Source organism: Bison bison, unplaced genomic scaffold (genome assembly GCF_000754665.1).
Source record: "Bison bison bison isolate TAMUID 2011002044 unplaced genomic scaffold, Bison_UMD1.0 scf7180017864364, whole genome shotgun sequence".
NCBI lineage: Eukaryota > Metazoa > Chordata > Mammalia > Artiodactyla > Bovidae > Bison > Bison bison.
Genome location: NW_011494936.1, coordinates 5,277,720 through 5,290,447, shown reverse-complemented (window position 1 = coordinate 5,290,447; position 12,728 = coordinate 5,277,720). Strand labels below are relative to the sequence as shown.

The following is a 12,728-nucleotide window of genomic DNA, read 5'->3' as shown; positions in this document are numbered from 1 at the left end:
CCATGTGTAGAGTCTTCTCTTGTGTTGTTGGAAGAGAGTGTTTGCTATGACCAGTGCGTTCTCTTGGCAAAACTCTATTAGCCTTTGCCCTGCTTCATTCTGTACTCCAAGGCCAGATTTGCCTGTTACTCCAGGTGTTTCTTGACTTCCTACTTTTGCATTCCAGTCCCCTATAATGAAAAGGACATCTTTTTTGGGTGTTAGTTCTAAAAGGTCTTGTAGGTCTTCACAGAACCATTTAGTTTCAGCTTCTTCAGTGTTACTGGTCGGGGCATAGACTTGGATTACTGTGATATTGAATGGTTTGCCTTGGAAATGAACAGAGATCATTCTGTCGTTTTTGAGATTGCATCCAAGTACTGCATTTCTGACTCTTTTGTTGACTATGATGACTACTCCATTTCTTTTAAGGGATTCTTGCCCACAGTAGTAGATATAATGGTCATATGAGTTAAATTCATCCATTCCAGTTCATTTTAGTTCTCTGATTCCTAAAAGAGTAACAGTCGATGTTCACTCTTGCCATCTCCTGTTTGACCACTTCCAATTTGCCTTGATTCATGGACCTGACATTCCAGGTTCCTATGCAATATTGCTCTTTACAGCATTGGACCTTGCTTCTATCACCAGTCACATCCACAACTGGGTGTTGTTTTTGCTTTGGCTCCATCCCTTCATTCTTTCTGGAGTTATTTCTCCACTGATCTCCAGTAGCATATTGGGCACCTATTGACCCGAGGAGTTCCCCTTTCAGTATCCTATCATTTTGCCTCTTCATTACTGTTCATGGGGTTCTCAAGGCAAGAATACTGAAGTGGTTTGCCATTCCCTTCTCCAGTGGACCACATTCTGTCAGACCTCTCCACCATGACCCGCCCGTCTTGGGTGGCCCCACACGGCATGGCTTAGTTTCATTGAGTTAGACAAGGCTGTGGTCCATGTGATCAGATTGGCTAGTTGTCTGTGATTGTGGTTTCAGTCTGTCTGCCCTCTGATACCCTCTCTCAGCGCCTACCATCTTACTTGGTTTTCTCTTATCTTGGACGTGGGGTATCTCTTCACGGCTGCTCCAGCAAAGCGCAGCTGCTGCTCCTGACCTTGGACATGGGGTAGCTCTTCATGGCTGCCACTCCTGAGGATATACAAAGGCAAATCTTTGATCATTCCTGGGTATTCTGGCTATTGGCGAGAAAAGACTTAACTGCATAAGATAGATACCAGCATATGAAATAAATATTAATTCTAAACAAGAAATGCCAGTGCTTTACTTCTGTAGAGCATGGTCATGGGGAAGGTTTGATGAGACTTAGTCAAGGCTGTGAAAGACAGAGGATTTAGGTGAGTTTGCTTGGGTATTTTCTGAAGCCTTAGCACTCTGTGTATTCACTGGGTTCTTTGTCCTTTCTAGATAGAGCCACAGAATGCGCCAGTCGTCCTTTGGCTGCAAGGTGGGCCAGGAGGCTCATCCATGTTTGGTCTCTTTGTGGAACATGGACCTTACATTGTCAGCAAAAACATGACTTGTAAGTATTGCTTGGACTCTGGTTTCCCATGGAGAGTTCTTCATTTGAACCTTATATCTGCTTTAGAAATAACTTAGTGTGAACAGTGAACCTCTAGAAATAGCTTTATAGTTTCAGATTATGAAAACGTAATTTTCTGGCAGTGTCTGTCCAGGAAGGAGGAGCCAACAGGGTGAGTGTCCTGACTGGGCTGCTTTCTGCGTTGAAGTTTGGGTGAAATGTTCCACACTTTGTTCTGCTAGTCTACTGCTGACTCAAGCAATCCAGACTTATGAAAACAGTTGGCATTTATTACTGTCTGGGCAAGACCTTTTGTGTGGGACCAGTGGGTGGAATTATATCCCTAATTATTCATACAAACTGAATGGCGTACAGTTCAGCCACACAAATCATCAGATATCTTAGAAGCAAGGTGCTGAGGGCTGAGGGCCATAGGAAGGAATGGAGAAGGAGCTACATCCAGCTCTAACCCAGGTTTATCTCCACCTCAGTTTTAGCGGAGGGGAGATTGTTTACTTTCCCCAGGTCAGAATTTGGAGTGTGAACCAGTTTGTGACTTGGTATACTTCTGTACACAATTCTGTCGAAGTTGTGGATCTCTTCAGTGTTGGATGGGAGGGAAGATTCTGGAGAATCAGAGGTTAAAGAGAATTTACTCAATTGGACAGATAGGTTTATTGCATCTGTGGGTGATGGGTGTTTCTGCATGAGGCAGTTGCATGGGGTTTTGTTTCCAACATTCATCTTAGGTGTAGAAACTCTCTGGTTCTGGGAAAAGTAAAGGAGAGGAGGGGAGGAGGAAAAACAGCTGGTGTCTGTACCTGCTGCAGGACAGTGACGCAGGGTCAGAGGGACGCAGGGTCAGAGGGACACCAAGAGTTCCCCAAACTGGAGGGGACAGGTGGGAGTGTTGGGCTCCAAACCAGAGCTAGATGTTAGGTGGAATGTTTTATTAAGGGCTCAGTCTCAAGCCTCTTCTCTGCTTTACTAGTGTTTGCCAGAGACTTCCCTTGGACCATTACGTTTTCCATGCTCTACGTTGATAATCCTGTGAGTACCTGGGGTCTTGTGAAATGGCAGTGTTGGCCTCTCTAGTCTTTTTTTCTTTCATTAAGTACATTTGTTAAATAGAAAAACACCAGATTTTTTTCTTTTTAAAATAAAATTGTTTATTTTCTTCTTAAAATAATTTTTAAAAATTTTATTGGGCTGCTCCAGGTCTTAGTTATTGCCTAAATGAGATCTTAGTTGCCACGTGCGGTATCTAGTTCCCTGACCAGGGTTCCCACCTGGTTTCCCTGCATTGGGACCACTAAGTCTTAACCCTTGGAGCACCAAGGAAGCCCCTATAATTGTCTATTTAAAAAACACATTTGATTCAATTTGTCCCGTTCTCTCCTTCAGCATTGAAACACATACATTGCCATATATAAAATAGATAGCTAACTAATGGAAGTTGCTGCATAACACAAGGAGCTCAGCCTGGTGCTCTGTGACCACCTAGAGGGGTGAGACGGGATACAGGATGAGGGGGAGGTCCGGGGGGGACATATGTATACCTATGGCTGATTCATAGTGTTGTATGGCAGAAGCAACACAATAAAGCAATTATCCTCCAATTAAACATTTTTTTAAATTGAGATTGAATTTTTCTAATATGTACCATTATATCCAAGTTTGGGAATTTTCCTTGCTGCTTTCTCTCCTTCCCTCATTTCTGGTCTTATGAAATGTTCTCTTCACTGAGTTATACCATCCAGGAAGGGATGACTTTCTCTCTACTGATAATATGGGTTTCTCTATAACTTGGGTTTTTTTGTAGCAGGGGAACACCTAATCTTTCAAATACAGCTCTGATATAAAAAGTCAAAACTAGCCCCTTTCACTTATCACAGTGAGCTGAATGCCTCATCTCAGGGAGAGCAAAAGGTAGAATTCTCCTTGGGACATTTTTATGAAATCAAATCAAATAAACTACAATATAGGAGAGTAACTTTAGGGTCAACTCCTGCAGATTGGGAGTATCTGTCCTCTAATCTAACTTCTTTCACTTCCCAGACGGTTCAAAGAGAAAACAGAAAAATAGGAAGGAAAAAATCCAACATTCTTGCTCCCCCCTCACCTCCGTCATGTTTTGTCAGCCATCTTCTTTCCTAGTCTAGAATTCCATGCTTACATTAAAGTCTAATTAAATGTTCTGTTCCCTTGGCTGTTTGGAAAAAAACAAAAAATCAAAAATATTTACAACTGATGTATATGGTGGGGGTGCATTCCTTGTACATATTGTTGACCCAAAATAAGTAGTAGCTTTTTCTATTGATTTACTCAGTTGTCTATGAACTTCCAGGAATAAGGAACTATTAGTTTAAAGTTAAACTTTATTTTAAAACCCCTTATCTGCTGAAGGTGAAAGGGTTTAGTGGCCATATTTATCACAAGTAAAGAAATGGGGAAAAAAACTGCACACACACACACAGCTAGCTTTTATCTTCAGCCAATAGAGTTCCTTCTTAGCAGGACAGAGCAGTGCACCTTCCAGGTTTCAGAGAGGAGGTAACTTTGACTCTTTTGCTACTGTAGCAGAGGCCAGGAAAGGTGAGTTTCTCATCCTTAAATAATCATCTGGCAGGGTCCCCACTGCAGGATCAAAGAAGAGCTTTGCACTGCCAGTTTATTTGGGCTCAGCAGAGGGAAGGGGGATATGGTGACATGCAGCATCCTTCTGTGAGCATGGATGAGTGCGCATGGGTGATGTCAAAAAGCTGAGGCCAAAGGCATGACCTTGGGAATAATGTTGATTTCCTTCCCATGTGGTGTCTCTCAGCAAGATGTGCATTTCTCTCTGTTTATACCTGCTTATTTATTTCACCTTCAGGTGGGCACAGGTTTCAGTTTTACTGACCACGTCCACGGATATGCGATAGATGAGGATGACGTGGCTCGAAACTTATACAGGTAAAAGGCCCTGGCTTTCTTTTGGCCATCTTCAAACCAAATGATTTTCTATTTCAATATGAAAATTCCTCCAGTAGTAGAAGTATTATTGATTGGTCATCATAGTCTAGTTCCTGAAGATCTTTTAAGAATACTTCTACATGAGGAGTGTGCACACACACGCACACACACGGCCTGTTTTCCATTTTGTTATGTTATAATTGATAACTGTGAAGTGGCCAGCAGAGAAAGTAGCAGGAAGAACTGACATCTTAAGGTGTAATTTTGTAAAAATATCCTTTGAAAAACAACAGAAACAGCAGAATTATTCAACCAAATATACTTTCCCAACCTTTCAACTAGCTGCCTGAGAGGTTTCTGCTTGCTTCCAACATTATTTGTATATTGAACTTTGGATTTGCCAAGAAACAACATCTCAGATGTTTGTTTTTTTCTTTCCCAGGAGTCCTCCTTTTGTGGCCATCACAAAATGCAGTTTTTCATTCCTGTGTTTCTCCTTCATGCCTTTTCCAAGCGGAAAGCTCAGCTTGCTAGCTAGTCTCTTACTTTTCCTTTCATATTACAAAGTTATTCTTTTACACAAAAAATTAAGGAAAACGTGAAGTTGTAAACCTGATCAAACAGTATACATATAATATCTTCCTTTCTCTTTTCTTACATTCATTATAGCTATTTTTAGTACATTTTCTTAAAGTGACCTTTCTTATTTGGTCATTTTTTTTCCCCCCAGTCTGTAAATTATTACTAGAGCCCAGGTCCTGGATTCTTTCCAATCACTAGGGTCCCCCCACCCCCTGCCCTACACATTGTAATAATTTGCTGAAAGAATCCTAGTGGCCAAAAAGAGTTAACCAGCTCCTCTATGCTGCCCCCCTACTTTCACCAAACACCCCGCCTGCTAATTGGTGAGCAAACCCAACCAATCCCCAAAGTGAAAGTGAATCTAATAGGAGTCAGTGTTTTTTTTGATCTCTGACAAAAGCTTTCCCTTTTATTCTTCTTTCTTCCCTAGGCGATGGCTGGCGGGAGGGGGGGTGGTGGGGGTAGGGGAGAGGAAAGAACTTTCGGCCTCTCTCCCAGAGATGTTTCTTCTCTGCTGCTCCAGAAAATGACATGGCTGGTGTCTGTCTTGCACACTTTTGTTCGCCACATGTCCCATTATTTTAACACGGTCATTCAGTCTCCAGGTGAGCTGACTAGGATCCACACTTCTGCTTCCAGATCCTGTGGGTCCTTAGCCAGATCTTGGCAGGGGTCCCTCCGCTGCCACCAGCTCAAACACCTCCTTTTCCCCGCCACAAACATAATCCTGATGGCAGTCCTAACAAGTTAACTCAAGGGCCATGTCTTCCTCATTTAGTACTGAACTGTGAGCTCTCATTTTTCAGGTCGGAAACATACATCCCCCATACCCTCCTCCTCTAACCCTCTTTTGGCTTAACTCCAAACAACCTCAGTTGTTTAATTAGCAAACACCCTGAGGGCGGAGGGTCTGTATGAAAGAAATACATCAGACCCTCTTAAGCCAGAGCCTTGCACCCCTGCCCTTCCTCTTCTGGCTCTCCAGCCCCTCCCCCAAAGATGGTCACAGCTTCCAGTTGACCCTCCTAGTGGATATTTACTGCTGACATGTGGTTCGTCTCCTCTTGCAAGACATGTAAAGAGAACCTATTTCAAAGCATCCATTGTTTATAGCTGTTTTAGTTCTTTTTGCTTCAGGCTCTTAGAACTGGAAAATAGCTAATCAAGGGTAGCGCAGAAAACTGATTTCAGCTGTTTCCTTTATGGTTTATACTATTTGTTTCCCTTTGTGACTGCACTCTTCTCCCCAGCTGTCCAGATGGGTGTTTGGAATAAGAAGGTCGCTTTGAAACCTATCAACAGGCTACTACAGGTTTAAAGGGTAGAACTTTCTTTTTCTTCCTTTGAAAACCATCTTTCTTTTTTTCTGAAAATCCCACTCCATTTCACTATTAATAGTGCACAGCTGAGAGTAGATTCCTAAAAAGACATTTGACATTTACATTTAGGCTGCTTTTCTTTGTTGGAAATGAAACTTTTTCCGCAAACAAGATGTTTAGACTTTTTTTTTTTTTTTTGCTGTGGTAGTCTCTCAGTCCTGTCTGACTCTGCGACCCAACGGACTGTAGCCACCAGGCTCCTCTGTCCATGGAATTCTCCATACAAGAATACTGGAGTGAGTAGCCATTCCCTTTTCCAGGGGAATCTTACCAACCCAGGGAGTGAACTCGTGTCTCCTGCATTGCAAGAAGATTCTTTACCATCCGAGCCACCAGGGAAGCCCATTGCTAAACAAAACTTCATAACAATGTGACTATGAAACAGTTTTATATATTAAATTGAGAACAGTATTGAATGAAGGGTGCAGGTGAGATCATGGCCCAGCCACACTAGATGTGGAATGAATGAATGCTGAGGATAGCTCCCATCTGATGCAAGAGAACAAAACCACTGGGATCCTTGTCGCTATGCTTCTTTCAGCCAGACTATCAGTGGCTAAAGGTATACCTTGTCTGGCTTTTGTTGGTATGGAGCTTTTGCTGAGATTATTTTCACCTCAGTTCTCCTGAATGTCTTGTATTTCTATGACCCTGACTCCACTAGAGCAGACCAGAGTCTAGAGCTGTCCTTGGATCTGTAATGTGTTATCATTTACACCCACCTCCTCTGCCCTGAGCCCATCTTCTCTTTAAAAAAACTATCTGAGGGGTGGTTTCTCCTGATCATTCACCCTTGCCTTCTGTGTTTCATCCCGTTGTCTCTTAATGTACCTTTCTGCCACTGAGTAGCCTTTGACTAAAATTCTATTTATTTGATAAGGCCTTGACACGATGCCAGCAAGGTTCCAAGTGGAAAGACATGGAAGAGACATATGCTTTGTGAGTCATATAGCTCTTGTGCCTGAATAAATGCATGGAGTACACACGCGTGCACACACTCGTATGCTGTGTATTGGGATGATCAAAAATTCGTTCGGGTTTTTCCATAACATCTTACAGACAAACCCAAATGAACTTTTTGGCTAACCTGATATTATATGCTTTAGCAGTTGTACTTATAAAGTTTGCAGTTTAATGTGAGGATAATTCTAGATTTTATTTTTGAACAACCCTTTACCATGTAATGGTCTAATCCTTGATGAAAACTCAGTTCAGTGAACAAATGGCATATGTACCTCCAGCTTACCAAATTTACCTTTTTCATTTTTCATTCCCATTTAAGAAATACCTACTAAGGCATTGCTATGATTAGCCAAGTTTTTGTTCAGATCCTACTGTGAAATTAAAATTCCGTGATAACTTCCTCAATTGGGACCTTGCCTTGGAAACTTCAACTAGAGAATCCTGTTTTTGCCAGCTAGAAGTAACCTGGGAGATTATCTCCTTCAACTAAGATTACCGGATAAAATACAGAATGCCAGTTAAATTTGAATTTCAGGTAAACAGTGAATAATTTTTTAATCTAAGTATGTCCTATGCAATATTTGAGACAGACTTAGACTAAAATATTATTTGTTGTTTATCTGAAATTCAAATTTAGTTAGACATCTGGTGTTTTATTTGCTAAATCTGGCAACCTCAACAACTCTCCAACAAATTCTTTAAGGAAATAAGTTTTAAGCTAAAGCACAAGGCTTAATTGAGATTTACTATATTAAATTGTCTATTGCCATTCCAACTAGCAGGAAGAGAGAAAGAGAAGTAATTTTTAGCCTGAAGGTTAAAGAGGCAAGCGTGGAGAATAAACTCCTATTTTTATCTCAGCTCTAAAGGCAGCGTATTGCCAGCACAAACATGGAGGCTATGTAATGCGCTTTCCAGATTTAGTTGCTACAAAGATTTCAGTTACTATAAATAATAAGTAAATACACTGAAACTCTACAGTAGAGTTTAATGTTGGCTTGTTTTTTTTTAAGATTATTTTTATGTGGACCATTTTTAAAGTCTTTATGAATTTGTAACAATATTGCTTCTGTTTTATGTTTTGGTTTTTTGGCTGTAAGGCATGTGGGATCGTAGGTCCCTGACCAGGGATCGAACCCTCACGCCTTGCATTGGAAAGCGAAGTCCTAACCTCTGGACAACTAGAGAGGTTCCAATGCTGGGTTCTTAATGGAGCCTTTGAAAATTAAGTTATTGCTGGGATTGTGGTGATTGTAATGACCCAATTTTGCCTCTGTGTAACCCTTGAACTTTCTGCTCCCGGTTTTGCAGGGCCTTCTTGTCTTTTATCTTCACTGGCTAGTTCACAGCTTTTAGTCTCTCAGCAGGAAACGAACAAAAACCCTGCCCAGCTTCTCAGGCATTGCAATCTAGGTCAAGACATTCATAAGGCTTCGGAGTTTCACAAGTTTTTGTCTCCTTTATGAAAGATTCTGTTCAAGTAGAGAATCGTTCAATAACCCACCCTTTTCTTGCTTGTTATGAAATAATTTCTTGAGTCTGTTTAAATCTATTTCAGCATACCAAAGTGGCTGTTGGCAATCTTTAGTAAATGTGGATATTTTGAGCCCAGAGGCCACTTTGCGTTTACTTCCATATCTGTGGGCATTTGGTGATTTTCCTTTAGGCTATAGTCATTTTAGGGGGCTTCCCAGGTGGCTTAGCAGTAAAGAATCCACCTGCGATTGTAGGAGACACAAGAGACATGGGTTCAATCCCTGGGTCAGGAAGATCCCCTGGAGTAGGAAATGGAAACCAACTCCAGTATTCTTGCCTGGAAAACTTCATGGACAGAGGAGGCTGACAGGCTACAGTCCATAGGGCTTCAAAGAGTCAAACACACTTGAGTGACTGAACCAGATACACACCTAGTCAGTTTACAGTTTTTCTGTTCTTTGGTTATTTAAACACTGAAATTCTAGGGGCCACATTAGAATATAGAAATGTTCAGTGTTCCCCACAGAGAGAGGCTGGTAAGCAACTGAGGTTCCCATTACCTCACCACAAACTGAGGTTAGTGGGACTATAATGTTTGTAGAACTAACTCCACAAATTGCTAAATGATAGGTGAAAGCCTGTGGCACTTTGCTCAAGGGTCCCCTCAACAGGCAAGTGATTCAAGTTGGTAACCCAGGGATTTAGAAACCTTTCCAGAGTATTGATGTTCACTTGTATGAACTTCTGAGTATCACAGAGCAAGCCTACAAGTATTTTTCTAACCATCCACAGAGTATGGAGTGTCATACAGTCATGAGACTTTGAAAACAATACCTCCAGAAGCTTATAGCATAATGGTATCTTAATTCAGTGCGAAACCTCTTGTCTAAGGGTGAAACTGGGTAGTATAGTATGATTCCATGTAATTTTTATTGTTGCTTTTCTTTTTGCAGTGCATTAATTCAGTTTTTCGAGTTGTTCTCTGACTATAGAGACAATGACTTTTATGTCACTGGGGAGGTAAGTTGAAATCATATTTTCTTGTGTACTTCCAACATCATCAGGACTGGAATATACTATGACACCTGTGGTTTATCCATTCAGTGTGTACATACACATTAGTTCAATCCATATAAAAAATTCTCAAATCATTCCCTACTATGTCTGAGGCTTTGAACAAGTATTAAAAATTCAGCGATGAATAAGATATTAATGCTGCCATAAATCTGAGAGTATAATAATAAATACAACACAGAATGAAAAGTACAATTAGAAAAGTAGCTGCAAAGACAAGTAGCTTAAGGTGAGCAAATAGCTACCTCTCAAGATGTGATCCACAGGAAAAGTCAGACAGAGGAGGCAAGAATTAAACTGGACTTTGAAGGATGAATACGGGTGTATTAGTCAAGGCTTTTCTGCTTACAAGTGACAAAAACTCTATTCAAAGTGGCTTATGTAAAACAGGGAATTGACTTGTTCGCATCAGGCATGGCTGGATCTGGGTGCTCAAACTTTATCATCAGGATTTTGTATCACATTCTCCTGATCTAGTTGTTTGGCTTTGCACGTGACTGGTTTCATTCTCAGGTAAGTTTTTTTCACCTGTGCCCTCACCTCTCCAATCCACTCCGAGCTCTAGAGATAGCCTAAAGGCTAAACTTATCCCTCATCAGAATTCCACCACATTTCTGAATCCCATTGTCCGTTTGGAGCCCATGCCCATTCTAGGGATCGGGGGATGGAGTATACAGATTGGCCAGAATGGTGCCTAAGGCCCACTGCAATGCTCTAGGAAGCAGCAAATGATCTTGAAGCCTTTACACCTGAGCCACAAGCTTGAGAATGGGGGATGAGTGGTCTCCAGAGGAAGATCTGAGTGATGATACCAGAAGGAGGGCTGGAAGGATGCAAGCACAGACCACAGGTGTCCATTGTAAGGGTGTCAAAGTGGAAAAGGGTCTCAGCTTTTCCAAGGGAATGGCAAGTTAATGGAACTAGTATCTTCCCTCTCTTCACCTTCTTTCTCCTTTTTCTAAACTGTCTAGAAAGGATATCCTGACTATTTAACTTCTTACACTTAAGTCTTTTTAAAAGACCGTTACCTAGTTAGGATTTTTTAGGACCTCTACCAGTAATTCCCTGCTGTTCCTTCCCTTTTAACCCATTTCAGAGGCAGCATGGGGAAGGGGGAAGGAAGCAACACCCCTGTCATTTTGGTAGCAACCTTGGAAAACACCCAGTCAGCAGAATGATCTGCTTAGAGTGTAATTCCTTGTCTTGTGAATAATGTGACAATGTTGTTAACCGTGATGTTGAACTTTTCAGCAAAGCTGCCAAATTTTCAGTGAAAAACTTGACTTGTCTACTTCATGTCAGTCTGGTGATTTCATGCATGTAATTTCTGAATGTGTGCAGGAAAGGATAGTTTTTTTTTTACATTCTCTGCTGCCAGGATGAATACTTTTAAAGAAACTTGTGCCTTCAAAGTGATGAAGGAAGATGGGAATGAGGGGGCAGGGGCTAGGGTGGAGATGCCCTTGCCAGGCAGCAGCATCTCTGTAAGAACCATGCAGGAGATGTTAAATCAGGGGGCACACCTTTTTCTAGAATGAAGAGCACTCAGTAGTGCCTGATGGTTTATTATTTGCAGAATGTGGTGTTTCTCTTTAGTTTGTTCCATCTGGTCTTCTGTTAAGGCTAGGAGGAAGAATGGAGAAGTGGAAGGAATTCTGCATTAATCATTAGGAGACCTGAGGTTCATTGCTGGCTTTGTCTCTCTCTATGATTCCAGACAATTTCTTTAACTTCTCTGGGCCTCTGCATTTCATCTTACAATCAGAAGGGTTGGTTTTTAAATTAGATCGCTTCCAGGGATATTTTGCTGGGGATGTTCAACCGTAGTTACCTAGACATACCCTTAAGGAATCTGTATATAAATGCAGTTTATATGCACCGCCAAAAAAATGTTGTAATAGATTCTCAAGAAAGGGAAATCTTTTCTCTTGCGAACTCTTAATTCTTCATACTTTTGGGAGGGGTTGAAAATAATGCTGCTAGATTTGTAGAACTATTCTTGGGGAAAAAAATGCATAAACTCAGAAATGGTTTTCTGCTTCTCATTGCAAATGTGAAAGTGTTAGTTGCTCAGACATGTCTGACTCTTTGCGATTCTTTGGACTGTAGTCCACCAGGCTCCTCTGTCCATGAAATTCTCCAGGCAAGAATACTGGAGTAGATATCCATTCCCTTCTCCAGGGGATCTTCCCAACCCAGGGATCAAACCTGGGTCTCCCACAGGCGGATTCTTTACCATCTGAGCCACCAGGGAAGCCTATTGCAAATGTACTGGACCTAAATATCTTCCACTTTTGTGTGCTGTGAATGAGAGTAGCCTGTTGCTCTAAGCGACTTGAGCAGCTGTTCAGCACCCTGAATTTGTTGTAAAGGAGTCTGGAAGTAATAACAGTACCTTCTGTATAGGGTTGTTTTGAGCATTTAATTAGATAATCCTCCTCAAATATTTAACAGAGTGACTGGCTGTAGAGAGTACCCAACACATGATGACTATTACTACCATTCATGTTGAAAAGTTGGATTAATATATTATTGCTCCAAAGCATATGGCCTAATGCATGTAAGCAGGGGCTGAGATGTATAAAGAGCTCTGCTCACTTGCTTTTGGGGTGTGGCGTGGTCTCCCCTCTTATTTTGAAATCATCTGTAAAAGAAGTTGTTCACTTCATCAGAAGATGATGGTGGAGCTTAGCAACTTTGGTTTGTAGCAAAATGGGTATGGACCAACTGAGGGCCCTCGCCTCTGCCATGTGGACCATGGAGAGGCCACAACAAA

The 12,728-nt window shown here is 41.5% G+C and overlaps 1 protein-coding gene across 1 annotated transcript in view; it reads left to right on the top strand.

Moving 5' to 3' along the window:
• CPVL (carboxypeptidase, vitellogenic-like) overlaps nt 1-12,728 on the top strand; it is a 105,901-nt gene that overhangs the window by 26,184 nt on the left and 66,989 nt on the right. The window contains exons 3-6 of the mRNA XM_010855410.1: nt 1,409-1,523; nt 2,515-2,573; nt 4,399-4,478; nt 9,832-9,898. Coding sequence (XP_010853712.1) covers nt 1,409-1,523; nt 2,515-2,573; nt 4,399-4,478; nt 9,832-9,898 — 321 coding nt within the window. The remainder of the gene's footprint in view (nt 1-1,408; nt 1,524-2,514; nt 2,574-4,398; nt 4,479-9,831; nt 9,899-12,728) is intronic.